The 20,421-nt window shown below is 41.0% G+C and overlaps 1 protein-coding gene across 2 annotated transcripts in view; it reads left to right on the forward strand.

Annotated features, from left to right (window-relative positions):
- lsamp (limbic system associated membrane protein) overlaps positions 1–20,421 on the forward strand; it is a 226,158-nt gene that overhangs the window by 199,592 nt on the left and 6,145 nt on the right. Inside the window, exons 5-7 of one of the 2 annotated variants that reach the window (XM_080025179.1) lie at positions 6,556–6,687; positions 7,724–7,844; positions 19,662–19,810. In XM_080025179.1, coding sequence (XP_079881305.1) covers positions 6,556–6,687; positions 7,724–7,844; positions 19,662–19,810 — 402 coding nt within the window. The remainder of the gene's footprint in view (positions 1–6,555; positions 6,688–7,723; positions 7,845–19,661; positions 19,811–20,421) is intronic. The other variant, XM_080025180.1, reaches the window with a different exon arrangement.

Consider the following 20,421-nt stretch of genomic DNA (forward strand, 5'->3'; position numbering starts at 1 on the left):
TTGTATTTTAATTTTTTTATTAAAGACAAACAAACGATATCCGATCACGTGGTATAAAATATATGTTATGAATTTGGACTGTCACAAACCTTGACAGACTCTTTCACCTTATTTTCCCACAAATTGCATCAGCTTTGAAACGATAATAGCTGACTTAAGTGCTTCGGTTAGGCCATTACCTCAACTGTATTTCAGCAGTAGCTAATGCAGCTTACTGTATAACTTAATTACTCGCATAAAGTTTCCTGCAATTCTCAATTATTAAATGGTTTCCATTTACAGTATCCTTTAGAAACAGAGTGAATGTACCCCCCTGCTCTAGGGGAGTATAATCATGGTATTTCAAACTCCCATGCAGAGGTGTTACATTTCACCAGCTGCTAAAACAAGGCTGTCCATGGGTTTCAAATCACACTGCATCTTAGCAAGGTTTATTAAGTGTAGGAAATATCATGGCCTGGGTATATCCAATGATAAACACGGAATAGTTTCCTTCTAAAATTCCATATGCAGCCCCTAATATGGGTAGCCTGGCACCGCCCGCCTACCTACTTCCGCTCGATTTTCATTTCCCTTCAGGAGTCAGTCTGGGTGTGCGGTATATTAGTGGGTTTTCTCCTGCAGATGTTTTACTGGTCCAATCAGCGAACAGAGGGAGTGGCTAAAAAACAATGACGTGCGGCAGTTTCAGTTGCAGAAGCCGCCGCATGGCATACCTCACAACCAAACGTTACGCGTTTGGTTTGGCTGATCCAGAGTGGCACTTGGCAGATCCAATAGTTTTAAACTTCAAAAGACACCTGCCTTCAAGTGAGTGAACGTTTGTCAATTGAGCGATTCCAGACCTTTTCTGTAAAAATTAAATGAAGTACAATGGTCTGGTAGAACCAGGTTATAAAATGGGATACCTCCTGAAAGAAATATTCCATGCAAGCAAACAGTGGAACATTTGCATTGTAGAGACAGATCAACTTCAGTTTATAATTTTGACAGGTGGTTGCTTTCTCTGCCGAGCCTCCACAGTTCACTGGTCTAAAACACCCTCTGCAACCGCATGCATTAACTGCTGCTGATGCTCTTTCTCTCAGAGCAGAACATAGGAAATGCAGTTTGCCACCTCTCCCCTGAGTGCTCCTTATTGTCAATTCTATTGTTAGTGACAATTTCTATCTATCTATCTATCTATCTATCTATCTATCTATCTATCTATCTATCTATCTATCTATCTATCTATCTATCTATCTATCTATCTATCTATCTATCTATCTATCTATCAACCCATTTCCTTTTTTATATATAAGATTTCAATTCAAGAAATTGAAAGGGTCGTTATTACATTTAGATAACTTGCATTGCCTTTTGGTAACTCAAGCAGCTGCAAGTATACAGTAGCTGCAGTATGTTGGTACCTGTTGATTTCACCAGCTCAAATGACAACTGTTGCTTATGATGCCCATCCTCCATTGTCCTTTGTGTTTAGTGCTAACTAATAAACTACATGTGAGCATGGTAGCTAGCTAAATTCAGATGGCACATATCACACCCGCCGGACATCAGCAGGGCAGCACTTCCATTATGTCATTATGGACATTAGGGTTCTGATATCTATCTGGGACAAAATGAAAATATGTGCAAATGAAAGAAAAGCTCCTTCTCCCTCCCTTAACCTACCCATCTCAATCCAAATTAGCCTTGACATTTGATGATATAATATAATGTGGTGCATTTCTAATCACCCATCGCTTTCAGTAGCTGGGCACTAATTGTCTCTGTATACAATGCATCACGTTCCGTCCTTACTTCATGACTGAGTTTTTTTCCATACAAATCTACGGTTAATTGCAGCGCTCAATAAGACTAGTCGAGCCGTATCCTCTCATCCTTCATTTAAATTCTCTTCTTTCCTCTCTCCTCTTTTCTCTATTCCTTTGATCTTTGGAGTCACCTGGGTTTTTTTTTCTCCACCCCCTCCATCCAGCAAACCAAACCAAAGCACCGACAGATGAGATTGAGCTTCAATGGAATTTCCATGGCAACAGATTTTCAATCATACCTCTCCAATCACTTTACTGTGGCAGTTCATCCGCGCACAGAGCTGAATATGATCTGCTTTATACTTTGATCATGATCCCACTGATATTTCAATCAATATGAAATGATATTGCATCAGCTGACCTCCGTCTCCACCAGAGCCGCGCACTTGATTTAGATAATATAGTTATTTTGTGTAGCTCTTTCATGTTTTTTAAGCGCTGAGGCCAAAGTCAGTTTTGTAGGTATTTGGCGTACGTGCTTCAAGGCATGTGTTAAAAACTCAGACTCTTTCTGTGCAGTTGTGACCGGGTGTTTTTTTGATAGCTTTATGGCTTGAAATGGTACAGGATATATGTGTGTTTAAGAAAGCAGAACAGCTGTTTCCAGACCAACCTTCCACATCAGACTCGCTGAACGTTGTCGGTTCATGTCTGAGGTCAGAGGACTCCGTGTCTCACAGAGCCTGCACTCCCTCACTCGCAACATGACCTTGAACTTGCCCACGATTGAGTCTACTGACACTTTCCCCATTCAACCCCAGAGATCTCCTCTGTGCAATTCATTTCCACGACTGAGATTTCATCACTCCTTATCTTATTTGAATTAAGGGAAGTACAAGGCGGATGTTATCCTAGTTGTTAAAGCTATAGTGAGTAACTTGTCGACAACATGAGGGATTCTGAGTTATAACAACAACACTGTCTGGGCTTCTACATTAGGTAGGCATACAGTGATCGCGCATGGATTTCATTTCATATGCTGTACGTCGAGGTTTTGTCTTATCAGTAGAATCAACAACTGAACATTTGTGTGGGTGCTTCTTGAGCCCCTGTCTAGTGTCGGAGTGACGCAAGTTTACAGAGAGACAGTTTTGTGGAGTTGATGGAGGCTTGAATGTAACCGACATTCATTTAGATGAAAAAGTTACGCACTACAGCTTTACACTGGCTGGGTCCTGGGAGACTCCCTCCCCACCTTCTGTGCAGATGAAATAAAAAAGATCTACACTTCAAGCAGAGGATTCTTTTTTAAGATATTCCAATTTCCATTAATTTAATTTTCCATCAGGTTGCAATGACTGTAGAATGTAGAAGTCAAATGAACAATCTTCCCCCTTTTGTAAAGTGTGCAAACACAGGGTATGATAGCACACAGCCTCAATTAACACATCTTTGACTAATGAAATGCAGTGCTGCTGAGAGTCCCCACACAAACCCATTTCACAATTGATATCTCAGGGTCTTCACACCAGTGCTATATTCGGATGTGATTTGAAAAAAAAAAATGTGTGTGCCATTAGCCCAGCAGGATATCAAAGCATGTGCCACTTCCTGACCCCACCCATAGATCTCTAATAAAACATAGCAGATCTTTTCTAATGAGCTGCCGAGACACTGTTCCTCACACGGCTAATTAGCCGCGTTGCTCGTTAAACAATTAGATATCTGCCTGATAGGCTCTGTGGGTTTTCTTGCACTTCTGCTCAGATGTTTTGTCTGACATTTGCAGATATTATTCCGCTGTTAATTAAAGCTTTCAGACAAACAGCTAATAAAAGTCGGTTTCAACAAGTTTATGGAATATATTAAATAAAGTCAAGTAAGTCAGTCAGTCTGACTTTTTTTTAAGTGACTGGGAATTAGAATGTCCTCTGTTGTGGGAAATGACCGTGGAAGCATGCTATATAGTTCAGTTCCGTATTTATTTAGCCCCCTAATAAAAAGCAAGTATCACTGGACTTGAGGGTGTCATTATGCTTCCACCTAAGTGCTTGCCAGATGGATGTTAACAAAAAGCGCCTTCCTCTTGTTCCCTTTTCAATGTGGGATTTCCAATGCAAATTCTACACCCACTTGGATAAGCCAGGTGTGTTAATGAGAGAAAGGAAGCAGGGTTTGAACTTATCTCTCAAGCGCTCTTTTCAAAATGCTTCCAACAGTTACTGTAATGACTTGTTGTGTCTACCGTTTGTGCAACATAATGAATGCCATTTTGAGGAGAGACTGGAAATGTGCGCTATTATTCCCAACCAAACAATTACCTCCCCATCTCTATAGCGGCAGGCTTTTTTGCCCAACCTTTGAATGAGGCCGTTCAAACACAGCTACAAACACATACTGACTTTACAGGTCTGCTCCCAAAATGACATTTAGCTCAGTGGTGTTGACGCTACTGACTAAGGTACAGAAAAGCTGGGGTTTGAATCTGATCAGTGTGTGTCAAGTCCAGTGTGGGCCCTTAAGCAAGACCCTTAATGCTATCTGCCTTCCTCAAGTTGAAAGTCACTTTTTTGTTTGTTTTTTTAGATAATATTTTTGGCATTATCAAGCTTTATTAGATGGGGGGAGAGAGAGGGGGGATGACCTGCAGTAAAGGTCCACAGGTCGGATTTGAATCCGCGACCACTGCAACGAAGGCCGGAGCCAATATGGTACGCGTCTTTCAAGGGCGCCACCGCAGCGCCCTTGAAAGTCACTTTTGATAAAACCGTCAGCTAAATTAAATTAAAAATAATATGAAGTGTGACAAATGACATTTCAGCATTGTTGAATGAAAATCAAATTAGTTTTGTAACTAAACATTCAGTGTTTTGGGAAACATTGTCCCTGAGAGCTCTCTGTAAATGTAAAATCCCGATTACAGCGGTCATTCTGCTTCCTGTTTAGTAAAGTGTGTAAGTGTCCTCTTTAGTTATGGAGGCCATACCAGGCTTACGTGGGTGGCAAATTAATAGCAGTAGCCTCAGGGGAGGCCCGATTGATTAATGTATTGTGACAAGACAAACAAAATTGTTAAAGACACAGTTTTGTGTTAGAACTATACAACAGGCAAGATATCAGACAAAGAGTAAACATCCAAAGTACACAGTATGTGTACATGTGATCCTAATACATGTGAAGGTAACACTTTACAATAAGGTACACAAAATTGTAGTAGCTACTACATACCTACTACATAGATATGTGTTACCTACTACATAGGGTGTTTTTTGTGCTACCTAACACATAGGGTTTTTTTTTGTGTTACCTGCTACATAGGGTTTTTTTTTGTGTTACCTACTACATAGGTTTTTTTTTTTGTGTTAGGTAGCACAAAAAAAACCCTATGTGTTAGGTAGCACAAAAAAAAACCTATGTAGTAGGTAACACACAAAAAAACCCTATGTGTTAGTTAGCACAAAAAAAAACCTATGTAGTAGGTAACACAAAAAAAACCCTATGTAGTAGGTAACACAAAAAAAAACATATGTGTTACGTAGCACAAAAAAAAACCTATGTAGTAGGTAACACATATCTATGTAGTAGGTATGTAGTAGCTACTTCAATTTTGTGTACCTTATTGTAAAGTGTTACCCATGTGAAGTAATACATGTGTGGAATGTAGTGATTGGAATGTAACACATGATGTGTCACGATACAGCTGTTTCCAAATATTGAGAAAAAGTAGTGCACACTCAGTGAAGCTCCATTCAGTTTCTTCTGCCAGTACCATCACCTCACTAAAGACTGGCGTGCATTAGCCCACTCTCTTATCTAAGCATCCCTCCATTTTGCCATCCAAACTGACCAATTATTTTGCTGGAAGGCTTCTTGGAGTCTTGTCATCACTGTGATGTTACCAGGCAGCATGGAAAACCATGGGGGGAACCCCATGCTCCCTCCATAAAACAACAACTCACTGTCGAATGGATTACACAAACAAGAGATAACATGTTAATTATTGAACTTGGCATTGATAGCATAGGCATTTTCAAGGGGGTGCACGTGCCTTTTGTTGTGTATAGTCCACTTGAGTGTTGCCTTTGTGAATGTGAACCGAACCATATCAAAAACAAAACAATGTATCCGCTGTCAACTGGTGTGGACCAAAGAAGAGGACGATTAGGCGTGAACACGACCTTCAAAATCACTTTTTGTCATAATCAGTGAATGTTTCCTCACCCTCCACTACCTGTCTGTACTGTGTGTGCGCTGGAAAAAGTCTATACACCTTTAAATGACAATATCTTTCATTTGGATTGATAAGTATGCCTAACTCTTTTCAGAGGCCTTCTATCATACATCTAACTCCCCAAATTACATAGATAGAAGGAGTTTGTGGATTTGGGTTTACAGGGACTTTAATAACTACTGTATATGGACAGAATATGAGGAGGTATCAAGGTTCTCATCTAACTTTTGACAGAAAAGCAACGAGCATATCTTCAAAATGTTAAATTATTTCTAGAGTTCAAAAGCTCTTCACCGGTCTGATGTTGTCGTTCAACATGAGCGCCCAGAGAAAATCTCTCTTTCAGTCGGTTTCTCTTTTATTTGAACTGATGTGCCTGTAGATTAAGCTGGTTCAGAGTTGCAGGGGAAAAGAAAGATTTTAAATTACTGTGAAATTGTATCACTCTGCAGACTTTAACTTTGTCTTCTTCCCACCTCCTCCTTTTCTTTTGTCTGCCTCTATTTCCCCCCTCTCCCCTCCCTCCATCACTCCTTCTTCCTCTCTGTCTCTTCTTCTATCTCTCTGCAGCAGATCCGCTGGATGGAGAAGAGTACCTGGACATTATAGGGATCATGCGAAACCAAGCGGGTCGTTACGAATGCAAGGCCAGCAACGACGTGGCCACGCCCGATGTCAAATACGTCAATGTGGTCGTCAACTGTAAGTAACCAACAACACTGAACACTGATCGATATTCTCGTCTGACTTTTCACAACAAGGCGATACAATCAACAGACCAAAGCATAGAAAAGGTCACGATTGGGAAATCAAGGGGTGTAGAGCGACGGGCGGGGATTGATGACTAAAAGTTGTGGAGCCCACTTCAGTCTACTTCAAGATGTAGAAAGAAAGAGGATCTCCGACTTTTGATTGCAACCGTCATTTCCATGCTACTCCTCGCGTATCATATCATCATCTAAAGAGGCACTTTCCACACACTTCAAAACAAGATATACCCTAATTACATCTCGCAAGAGGTCCGTGTGAGATCCGACGAGTGCTGTTCAGGATCGAAGAACGGCTCAGGAGACGTCAAACACAACCCCACCCTCCCCCCCTCGCTGATCCGTACAAAATCTTGTGTGGCACTTTGCCCAAATGGTACTTTAGTCGTGTCTGAGTGCCTGAATTAAATGATAAAGATGTCTCTATTAAAGCATGTTTTCTAGTGTTTAATCCTGAACGGAAGTATGGAACATTTATCTACATCGGATATATTTCCGGCCATTGCGATGTTGTTAGAAATCACTATGTGTGTATAATGGATGTTAATAAACTAGATAAATGTCAGGTTTTAGAGCCGATCTTTTTTTCTCTTTTTTTGCAGTCAAGCCCAAGTTATCTATCGTACATTGGCTCTTGGGGCTTGAAAGCCTCAGAATATTGTTACGGTGGAAAAATATTTTGATCCCTGGAGCTTATCCAATAAATGTTTGTTGTTGGTTATAGCTTGTTTGCTTCTATCAGTGATGTTCAATACAGAGCATTTGTCATCAGAGGAAAGGGCCTTCCCTCGGTCTGAGGCTTATTTCAATGGTCCTACTCAGCCAGAATGAAATGAATCCACTTTCATCGAAAAAGGAAAAGGAGTTTCAAAGAAAAACTGAAAGAAATCCCCCAAGTGCCAAATAAGTAGATTGTATTAGGTGTACTGTGTATGTAATTTAATGACGCCATTTTTGTTTTGACTGTGCAGACGCTCCGACAATAAAGAAAACCCAGAGCTCAGAGACTCCGGTGGGCCGCCTGGGGACGCTGCAGTGTGACGCCACCGCTGTGCCCACTCCAGAGTTTGAATGGTACAGAGACGAAAAAAGGTAAAAAAAAACTTGAAATACAGTCAAAATGTCAGTTCCCACACCAATGTCACAAATAGACAGAGCTGCAAACATCTTGCATTGGACGTTTATTTATTTTTTTAACCTTTATTTATACAGGTAAATCTTATTGAGACCGGAGACTCTTTTTCAAGGGAGACCTGTTCCCATTTACACGTTACCATTCACACACACACACACACACATTCATACACCGATAGCAGGCTAACTATCTACAGTCACACAAGGCAAGGTGGGTGAAGTGTCTTGCCCAAGGACACAACAACCATGATGACACAGGTGGCATTCCGTAGTAAAGCACTTCAAGATCAACTAACCATAGAAAAACAGATAGGATCCTTTGACAGTCACTGAATATCCTAGAAATGTCATTAACGCACTGATTCGAGATGAAGTTGCAAGCTAGTGTCTGTACAATCTCTTTGCTGTTGCCCGATCGAGGGCTGAGCTAGTGAGCTGAATACATTAGCTGTATATACAACCAGTCAAGCAAGCCATTAAGTAGAGCGAGAGCCATTAGTCTCCTCTTTCACAAACAAGTATATCAACTGAAAGACAGATCCACAAAAGCTAGGCACCCTCGTGCACCGAAAACCCCTCCTTCATTACTGTAATGATCTGCTGTAATGCTTCCAAGATGGAAAACCTTCTTCTCCCACTCACATGTCAAATTATCGGAGAAAAAAAACAAAGTCCATGATCAAAAGCCTTCACAACACTTTACATTACACAAAGTTATGGAAAGTTTCTGTCATAACGTTATAGTTCCAGAGCATATATAATGTATTTAAATGTGGTTTATTTTGGTGCATTCTGTATTTAAACAATCTGATTTGTGATGATAAACGGTTAGTTAGAGCAAAAGAGTCCCTTCCGGTGGTATGCACGTTATGATGTGTTTCAGAGATCATTTCCAAAACACTTCATTCATACGCCTCTAGGCAAGAAACTGATTTGATTTGAATTTTACCGGAATCACATGTAAAATAACGACGCAAAACTAATGAGAGTTACATTGGATTTACTTTCGGCGTGACCGTGGCATGCTATAAAGAGACCCAATGCTGCTTCCTGTTACGAGCACAATTTAGGGGCAATTAATGAATAGCATTCCTGCCTAGATTACAAATCATTCGGAGCACTTTACCATATTCAAAGTACGAGGTGAATACTGTGTGAGCTTTCATCTCTAATCCCATCACTGAGGTTCCTCTTTTGCTCGTTCAATGGGCGGCCCTTTCTTTAAATGGCCTGAGTTAGTAGCTGACATACTTTCTCCTGAGCAGTTTTTTTTTCTATTCATATCAAGAATGTTTGGAAAAGCTTCATCACTTCATTCCCTGTGCCAGGCATTCTCTTCGATGTCTTTTGTCAAATCTGCCCTCACGGTGGTCCCATTGTCGCCTGCTAATGTAAATTAAAAGAGATCATCTGCGCAGTGTGATAATGACTAATCACCCACTTAGTCACTCGCCGGGCTTTTTATTCCATTGTGAACGTGAACATTACTGCTGTGGATTCTGGGATATTCTTTTTGAAAGGTGAACAAAGCAGAACGGATGGGGTGATCTCCTAGCCTGGTGCTACCAGACCATCGTACTTCATTTCATTTGTACAGAAGGTCTGGCAGTGCTGTAATTGGCAAACATTCACTCATGGAGGCGGGTGTCTGTTAAAGTTTAAAACTATTGGATCTGCCCAGTGCCACTCTGGATTAGCCAACCAATCGCATAACGTTTGGTCGTCACGTGTGTCATGAGCCGGCTTCTGGCAACTGAAACTGGAGCGCGACTTCGACGTCATCGTTCTCAACCACTCGCTATGTTTGCTGATTGGACCGGCTGTCGAATCTCCGGCAAAACTGGGAAATGGGCTGTACACCCAGACTGACTACTGAAGGGAAAATAAAATTTGGCCGGAAGTAGGCGGGCGGGCGGAGCCAGGCTAGTGTTCTCCTGCATGCAATCTGTGTATACTGTAAATCACTGAAAACATTCCGGTGACCATTTTTCTAATACCACATGCAATTCCACTGAAATGGAAGTTATTGCAAATTGTGTGACTGGACACGGATGTTCATTGGAAAGCTATCAATGTAAGTGCCATCCATGTATGTATCCGGAATACACTCGAGTAGGATCGAAGTGTAATGACATTCAAAAGGCAACGACAGCCCAGTCCCTCCAATGCGAACACTTGTCATTTAAGAAAGAGAGATACTCCCCCTTATGTAGCAAACTCAGCACATGAGTAATTTTGGAAATGGAAGAGCTAGAAAGGAAATGGCTAACCATTAAGAAAATTGCACATGCAGTGCATCCTGGTCTTTTTTTCCCCCTCACACCCCAAACTACAGCACTAAAAAGAACACTGGAGAATGCGAGAAGAAAACAATATCCGAGGCACGTCACAAGTGTTATCACAGATAGGGTCTCGGAAGTAATAGGCCCATCAACACTATAGTGCTTGAAAAGAAAAGATTTATGGCCGTTGAAATATTTTTGCATTATCTGTTCCGAACTCCATCCATCTCAGTTGTTTTTGTCCCCTGGAGGTTTTTGGCAATGTTCCCGTTCATAGCCCTCTTCTCCCTTCTGTGTCAGTGGGAAGTGTTATTGGCCTTTCTCCTTGGATGATGATGTTAATGCACCATAATAATATCATTTATCCTCGCTTGGCTAGTTAATTTTATAGTCCCCTCCCTAAGAATCAAAGCTAATGCACTGCAGCCTTTCCGTGTCTCATGTACCTGCATGTTAAGCTATAGGGTCTCGCTCCTGCTTAAGCTTTCCTTTTAATTGGTTTAACCTCGACAACAACTGAAAATCATCTGCATTGAAACCACAAAGGAGATACAGCTAAAAACAAACATATGATGAGTGGCATATTTGTCAAGATTCTCATGAATTTTTTAGACCAAATTGTATCAACGCATCTTCAAAGTAACAGGAGTGGACCATATTAACGTTGTCTAATGTAGGCACTAAGCTAGTTAGCCTAACATGCTACCTGTTGCAGCTCAGGGCAGAGCCTACAGACCCATCGTTTACACTCATGTTAATTTGGGGGGGGGGGGGGGGGACCATCTAAAGATTATTTTAAAGGGGTAGTTCAGGATTTTAGACATAGGGCCTTATTCCCAAGTTAGCCTTGGTGTTCTTTATCAGTGGAGACAGTTTTCAACACATTTAATTCAGTCCTTCTAGTTGCAGAGTGCGCTCGTGCTAAGCTAGCTCACGGCATCGGGGGGATATCTAGCCTGCAACTAAAACAGTCTTACCCACTCCACAGTACACCCGAGGCCAATCAATTATAACGCCAGACTATCGATGTAAATGTCTGTGTTGATAGAATAATTTTAGAAATAAAACCAACCTCGCATATTGCATTTTGAGGGACTTTATTCCTTGTAGGCTGCGGCAGCGGCGGACTAATACCTAGGTTAGTTTACCTGCTGCTGCCCGTACCTGTACGAGCCGGAATACACTGATGAAGAATTGAGAGAGATGGATGCTCAAAGGGCAGAAAGAGAAAGAGCGTCTGTAGAGACAGCCCCCGCTGGAGCTGCAGCAGAGAACCGGGACAGAATGACGGTAGACTGGTGGCAGTGCAGTTTCAGTTTCTGTCCCACGCTGCTCTGTTTACTTTCTGCTGTAGTGATTCGGTTACACAGCAAAGTAAAAGTCCGCTGCTGCTAAGAAAGTAGTCCCTCAAAATGCGATAATTCATGCGATGCGAGGTTGGTTTTATTTCTAAAATTATTCTATCAACACAGACATTTACATCGATAGTCTGGCGTTATAATTGATTGGCCTCGGGTGTACTGTGGAGTGGGTAAAACTGTTTTAGTAGCAGGCTAGGTATTCCCCCGATGCCGTGCGCTAGCTTAGCACGAGCGCACTCTGCAACTAGAAGGACTGAATTAAATGTGTTGAAAACTGTCTCCAATGATAAAGAACACCAAGGCTAACTTGGGAATAAGGCCCTATGTCTAAAATCCTGAACTACCCCTTTAATCTTATGAGAGCCCAATGCAAACCACATGTGCATTTGGAGAAATCACTGCTTGGGCAAAAAGCCAAGTGGTTCATAATGGAATAATGCATTATATATTATATATGGTATATAGCTACAGTACATACTGTAGTATACATATATATATATATATATATATATATATATATTTAGCGTTTCTCAAATTTCATTCACATTAGCTAATCAACTGAATCACAATGAAAAAAACTTAAGTCTTCTGCACAATTAAGTCAGAACACATCTTTTTCCTAGTGATATTATGTTGGCAGCGGATGAGTAAAAAAGAACATCCCTTTCCCACTAAAACATAATAAACTGGAGGTGTGGCTGCTCCCTCCCAGGTGACACCTCCGCTAAAACAACTGAACTGCTTCGTTTACAATCACCAGGGGCCTCATTTATAACGGTGTGCGTAGAAACCATCCTAAAACATTGCGTCCGCACAAAGCCAAAAATGTGCTGCGCAAACAAAAAATCAGATTTATAAAACTGTGCGGCGCACACTTGCACGCAATCTTCCCTTTATAATTACCCACCTGCGGTGAATTGTGCGCAGACGATCTCCACCCTGTGTCCTCCCACTTCACCTCCCAGTTTCATCCCACATTCTACCATACATGGCGAATGCTGAATAGCTCCTGAATATGATGACGCTCTTAATAAGAACGGAATTTTGACTGACATGAGGAAAAAAGGGAGGCAACCGGCCGCAAAGAAAGCGGCTGGGAAGGAAGAAAGCCCGTGACGTGCATGTGCTGCAGTAACTGTCACACAAACACACACACACACGCGCGCGCGCGCGCTTATCACATATCATGATTGGCACAGTCGTTATAGTCTTTGTAAAGCAGTTTCGCCCAACTTTGTGCTGTATGCAATATCACGTATTAGCGTACCTGTATTACTATGGTTGCGTTCCGAATCGCATACTCTTTCTTTTTTCTATTCTACATACTACATCTGACGATAAAAAGAATATAGTTAGGATGCAGTAGGCATACTATTGGGACGTACTTTTCTCTCTTTTTTCATCATAACATTGCGCCTTGATCTTGCCTCTTGCTTTTATATCCGTTGCATCCCCGTTTGTTTTCATAACATGGACCTATAGGCTGCGTCGATGTTACGTCACTTCACGTGCGCACTGGATTGTGGGTCAGAATCGCCCAAATAGGATGCACTTTTCAACACTAACAATCTTGGCCGCATGAAGTAGACCATCCGGGTATTCTAACCATCCTAAATCTGGCCACAAGAATCGGGACATCCTAAATCTTTTTTCTACATACTATATAGTAGAAAGTATGCGATTCGGAACGCAACCTATATGTAGGCCTAGGGGAGAGTGGCCTAAGTTGTGCATTTTGGAAGTTGTGCCACCCCTTGTTTCTAGAAAACCGTGGAAGAAATTGGAAATGTGACCACATATTTAAGAAGAGCCATCCATTTGACTCATCCTGTAAAGAAGGGAGACACAAGGAATAAGATATAAGCACATTTAAGCTAAAAAAAACTGTGTTTTGCCTTTCAAAGTACAATTTCCATGATCAAGGTTTTTTGATTATTGTGTCTGAACACTTATAGACAAGTTTGAAAACATTTGACACATGTTTTAGTGCTTTAGTTTGCTACACTTTGTGTCTATATAGTTAGCACGATGTCAGCCCTAAACTGCTGCATCATGCTTATTATCCATATGTCTGGGGTTGGGGTGATTTGTGCCAATGGGCCTATGCGAGTTATAAGTAAGTAAGTAAGTAAAATGTATTTATAAAAGCACATTTATGACATTTTGCACTGTCCAAAGTGCTGTACATAGTGCATTCAGTAGGTAAACAATGAAGGTAAAATAACAATAACCAAAATAAAAGACGTAAAGCCCATACATCCACATAAACACAGATAGTAGTGCAGAGGTAAGATAGTTAATGGGGAGGAAACACCAGGGTGTACATATGGGTTTTTGAGCCTTGATTTAAAGGCAGAAATGTAGAGGGAATCACATTTGTCAGGTGGCAGTTGGTTCCACAAGCATGGAGCAACTAGTGCAAAGTACATTTCTGAGAGGTGTGCCAGTGGCATGGCTGTATACGCTGGTCACCAAAAGAAAGTGATTGTCTACAGTAGCTCAGAAGAGAGTGACATCTCAATTCCACTTAACGACACCACTGATGAGAGTTCAGATGGCCAGAAAGATGATGATGGTGACTTTGTCATTGTGAGCTTTGCAGGTAAAACCATTAGATCTGCTAGGCCTTGTTTAAGAAAATTGTCCTTCAATCTTTGTCAAATATTTACTTTATTTACTTTAAATACACCTTAAATAAGTGATTGTCTAATGGATTTGTCTTGCATTACAGTTAATGAGATATATAGCAATGGCACAATTTACCCCATGGTATTCTCTCCAACCGCACAACTTACACCACACCGGGGGCAAGTTGTGCAACAAGATAACTTTTTTTCCGAAAGCTATATTTCTTCAACAGTTTATTCCAGATCCAAAGTTTTTATTGCCAGGGATGCACAACACCCTGAAATATATGTACATATTTGAGTTGGAGAGTTTACTGTCAAGGCCTCACTTTAAAGTCACTTTGAGTGAAAAGTTGCACAACTTAGGCCACTCTCCCCTACAATGGTGTGACAAGTGAAATAATGCCTATAGTCTATTCGAGAGCATTGTTTATCTCCCGTGAGATCCACACATTTCCAACAACGTCAGATTATAGTTATAGCTTCCAGGGTAAATTGTTATGGGAAAGAGATGCGTGTAATGATTTGCTAAATTCATAACATGATTTTATCTAATGAAATATACAGTTTTAATTAATATCTGTTGGGCTTAACTTTGTACAAAACTACTTTTTACACACCTCTTAAAATTTGCTCTCCCGCTGGCCACTCACGGAAACACCTCCCGACGTATAGGATAGCCTATTATTATAAAGTAGCGCTATAAGATTCAACGTATAAGATATAACCAAAACATGGAGACCTAGGCTACTTGATAAGTAATTCAACCTACATCACAACTGCATGCCATAGACTACAGTAGCCATATATTCGCAACTATAGGTAAGCTTATACATTTTATTGACTAAATATATTGGGTGCCAAGCATCATTTGTCTGGGTTTTTCTGATGACTGAGCTTTATTTCGTGGTGTTGCCATTGAGTGTCGCTGATTCCCCGAGTCAGGAAAACCTTGCGGTAGCTCTACGCATGGTCGAAAGTTGGCGTGGGAATACGCACACTTCTCCGCAAAGAATGTTTTTATAAATACCAACGTTTGTCACCGCACATTTTCCCGCACATTTCTGTCCGTCTACGCAAGGTTTTTGTGCACCGCAAGCTTTATAAATGAGGCCCCTGCTCTGATTGTACTATTTATTACTACACATGAACAATTAGGACATGGGGAAACATGTTAGAATAAATGGTTTGGATTGTCACTCCTCATTATTCTAACCACAGTCAAACACTGCTTTTATTGTACACTTTCAGAAATAGGCATAGGCTACAGTTAAGATGTACTGACATTTTCTGATTAGCTTTGCTCCTCGTTGTTCAATTAAACCTTCTTTAATCCCCTTTCTTTCGATGGTTTTCTTTGGTTGAGCAAACTAAACTGTTGTCTTTCATATTATAATTACTGATACCCCTTCAGATGTAAGATTTATCTTTGCAAATTTGACAGTGATGAATTGTTTTCCTTAATCCCCTGTTATATTTAGATCATTTTTCTGATTTGTTGGGAGGTTAGTTTTAAAACTATCGCTATTGCCTAGTTACAGTGGTAGTACATGTTGCATTTAAAGTATGACAACCCCACACATTTTAAATAAAAGCTTGCCTCGTCCACCACTGTTCATGTCTGCAACTTCCAATTTCCCGTTGTCATTTCTCGGTGGCCAAACATACTATAGCCGAGGAGTAAACACTCCTGAGTTTGAACACACTGATTGGCACAAGCTGGTGAATACATACCGGGCTGCAGAGCTTGCTCCTCTGACCAGCCAGGCTTAACTCACCTAACCCCTGTTCATACCCATCCTTTGCCAGTCCTAATATGCATACAAATAGAGGAGTGCCTCAGCTGAAATTATACTGAAATCATCTTCTTTATAAATGAATCATAACTTTTAAAGTGTCTCTGACTAGACCAGGATCTGAGAGTCTCTGTGACGCTTAGAGACCCAATTAACCTCAGTAGGAACTGATACATCATGATCTGAAAGCAGCTGGCCAGCTATTCATGATAAATGTTACTCTCTGGCTGCCACAACCTCCCTGCTCTCTCTGTCTCTTCTCACCGGCTGTCCAAGCTGGAATTTGGATCAAACCCATTGCAGTTTTTGCCTTGTTTTTATGGGTTTTTTCTTGAATGCTTCTGTAAATTCTGTATTTCAACCCTGCCCCTTAAGAAGAAGCTACAAATCTTTTCCAGTCTTTTGTTCAGTAGCTCTGATGAAGTCCACAATTCAAACCAGAAACTGAAGTCTTGAGAATTGGGTTTCTAGAATCAACTGCTGCCTATCTATGAACAAATTCTTTAGTGACTGCTCTTTGTGAAAGTAAACCAGTCATTCATGTTTTTAACATGAGACGGTTCTGAAGTGAGTGGTTGGCTTGAACTGACAGACAGATGTGTTTGTTGTTTTGTCAGCTGATAGATGGCTGTCAGAAGCCAGCCAACCCTTTTCAATCATCTCTGGGTTACAAGTCTCCGCAGGACTCTCCACTTGATTCCATTTATCATCCGGGTTGAATCATAACAGGCCTGTCACTTTGCCTGGCAGTGATAACCTACTTTAGATGCTCCCACACGCCACAGAATCAAATCTGTCCATCGGATGATTTGCTCCGCTCTTTCATCTCTACCGGTCTGCGACCAAAGCCCTGTGTGCACACACACACACACACACACACACACACACACACACACACGCAATGCCCTCCGCCAAACAGCGGGGTCAAATCATTCCAATCCAGGGTGTTAATGTATCAGAGTGTGCCTCAGTGTGCGTCAGGAGAATCCAACACCTTAAGACATGCAGTAGAGCACTGCTGCCCTCTGTCTGTGATGGAGGGACATGGAGTGTGCTAGAGTAATGAGGAGAACGCTTGGGAAATATGTCCCCTCCGGAAAAAAAGCTTGACTTGCCAACTCCTCTGGTAATGTATTCTGGTCCATTTTGCCAGACGAAGAAGCTGGCAGCGACACAGCCATATTTTGAGGACAAACTTGAAATCAAGAGTGAGAGAAGTTGCTGGCTGCAGATCTGCATGTTTGAACACATTAGCAGTTCAAATGAGCAAGAGGAAATTTCGATTTGGATAAATGCTAATACACAGACAACATACTTCACCGTCCTTTACACTCCAGTGGAGCGGCAGGCAGGTATTAAGAGGTGCACTAAGTAACTTTGGAAGTGAACATTTTCTAAAGTATACTCTTATGACTTATGAATACAGAGGCTATCCTCGCAGGAAAATGTAATCCCTAGAAAACGGTTTGAAGTTAGAAAGCTTTACCTTAAATGTAACTGCTCGCTGTTGTCATTCACATCAGCAGTCCTGCACAGTTTTGTTTACAAATATATTCTAGTCTTACGTTTGGTGCCACGTGCCTCAACATATCTTTTGTTTTGATTTATGATGATAGAATTATCCAATACTAATGTTACATGTGGACAAAAATATGTTTTGTAAACTAACTGCCGGCTCTGCAAAAAAAAAACAGTAACCTTCACCTGAAACTGTATAATGCACCTATAAACTCAAAGCACAGGTGCAAATAAAGTCCAATCTGAAACAGTCACTGTGAAAACCAAAGAGAGTTATCTGCCTCGTTTGACCTGTTTAGGTCAGTTTATTCCCCCTACTACTGCATTACAATCATGCACTGTAATCTCTAGCTAAAGATAGTGTGTTTGCTCTGGGCTCCCTGTGGTGCTGTGTGTATTATCAGGGTCTCTCAGCATGCTCTGTGGGCAGGCTGGCCCTGTTTAAAAGTGCAGTCACTTCTCATGAAGACACACTGGAGAGTATATCCGCTTCTGGCCTTATCGTTGGGGGAGTGCTTTTAGATGAAGTGTGGACACTGCTGCTGCTTCTTGCCCTCCCTCAGATCTCTCGCTCCCTCTCGATTTCAGACACACACACACACACACTGCCATCACTTCCAAAGTGTCCCTATGGGAAAGGACCTCAGCTCTTTATCAGGTCCCCCGCTCTCTCCCAAGTGAGCCAAATGATGCTGTGCAGTGATGTGCGGTTTTTTTTATGTTAATGCTTTTCTATGGGCCTGTGCATGCGTCAGCATAAAGTCCTGGCTCCCCCCCCCCTCCCCTGCTTATGCTGTGATTACCACACCACCCATACTTAAGCAGGATTAAGTCAGAGGCGCCTCAAATGAACTTCACCTCATTGGCGATATACGAAAGGGCTCAATCAGTCCCAAACAAGGAGCATCCATTATGTGTGTGCACTGTGATATTCAAGAAGAGTCTTATTTGGTTGCCGATGATGTGAGGAACATAGTCCGAGTCAGCAAATTGTATTGACTAATTTGTGCTGAGAAGGGGGGGGGGCAAGGTTGACATAATTGATAGTCAGAAGTTTGGTGGTCATTAAGAGTCCCAGAAGTGCAGGAAGGGACTCCAGCAGAATACTAATCATTAAAAAACGGAATAACAACCATCCTACAGTATACGTTTGATTGATGACAAGAAAGAAATGAGTCCGAATTGTTACAACAACTACAGCATAAACAATGTAGCCCACATACTCTGCAGCAGAAATCAATACAGAAAAAACATTTCCGAAGCAATGCTTTTTTTTTTCTTTACACTTTCACATTCTGGCTTTGCCGTGAAACGAAACCTTGAAAATAGAATTGTACAGCAGGGACATTGCCTCTCTTCTGAGAATCGCACCATGTTTTTCTTTGCTAACCACATAACCCATAGGGTCAAGGATTGCTTTCTGGTGAGTTGCAGCATTGTGTCAAAGTAAATGAAAAAAAAGTTTTGTTCCAAAAATTTCAAAAGGCTCATCTCATCTCCCCTCTTCACAATCTGCACGCCTACACTCGGGAGGTTCACCGACACTGACTGTGGCCTCGGCTCTTTGCAAAGTGCCGAGCATGATAAATACAACACTTTTTTATGGAATTTAATTATTGCTATTAGCTCCCCTGAAGTGCCTTACTTAGATACAGAGCTGTAAACACTGGCATCGCCTATTAGATTTGTTGTGGGTTTTTCAGTGAATTTATGCAATGGAGTGGTCATGGCCTTTTTTTTTATATCCATATGAGATTGTTACAGATTGCAGCAATCAGTTTTATTAAAATAAAGTGAAATGTTTTTAAACTTACTGTAAGGTGTTGACACAATTAACACAGTTATAATTATGAGTCATTTTGGAAACAGCTGAATCCTGTCAAGCCGTGCTGGGAAGAGTCATGCTGCTGTAAGGCTGATGGTCTGTGTTCAAGCCTGAAATAGCTCATGACTAATTTGGCTCATAAGTGCACATTCCCCTTATTAAAAAAGTAAAAATGTTTTATCTATTTTACCTTGGTTAATTGAGCTCTGGTGAAGTGTCTTATTTGACTGTGCACACACACTGCAGACTTTATTAATTGACCATAATGACTATCTCCCTTCTGGCTTAAACATTCCTCTTAATTATCATTCATTTGCAAATGTCTTAAATCACTTGTGTCTGTCTCTCCTCTCCTCTCCTCTGCAGGCTGTCCAATGCCCAGGGCATCAATATCCAAACACTCGGCACCACCACTATTCTCATGATCGCCAATGTGACCGAAGAGGATTATGGGAACTATACCTGTGTGGCTACCAACCGGCTGGGCGTGCAGAATGCTAGTCTCTTCCTCTATAGTGAGTATAGATATATGACTGCTATTATAGCCACACTTTAACGCAGCTCTACAAAGGCAATTAATATAATCAAAAAATGTAAACCAATGTAATAACTGTCACATCTCTGGAAATCTTACACCTCACAAAAGAGCATAAAAATAGCGCACTCAAGTAGCGCACTCCTACACAGTGTTTGAATTAACAATCATTCTAATCACTCTGAGTTTAAAGGTGATATTGAATGCCTTTGAGGCATTAATTGCATACATCTATGTTTCCTATACAATCATATGAAAAAGTTTGGGAACCCCTCTCAGCCGGCATTATAATTGACTCTGCTTTCACAAAAAAAAGATAAAAGTGGTATGTCTTTAATTTACCAGGAACAGCTAAGTACTGGGATGTTTTCCAAACAAAGATTTTTTGAAAAGCAGTATTTGGTTGTATGAAATAAAATTAAATGTGAAAAACTGGCTGTGCAAAAATATGGGTACCCTTGTGGTTTTGTTGATTTTAATGCCTGTAACAGCATGTAAAACTGATGACTTTAAACGCAAAATTGGTTGGATTATGTTGTTAAGCCTTGAACCTCATAGAATTGTCTGTTTAATCATGAGAAAATGTATTTT

Source organism: Ammodytes marinus (genome assembly GCF_949987685.1).
Source record: "Ammodytes marinus genome assembly, chromosome: 3".
In the NCBI taxonomy this organism is placed as follows: domain Eukaryota; kingdom Metazoa; phylum Chordata; class Actinopteri; order Uranoscopiformes; family Ammodytidae; genus Ammodytes; species Ammodytes marinus.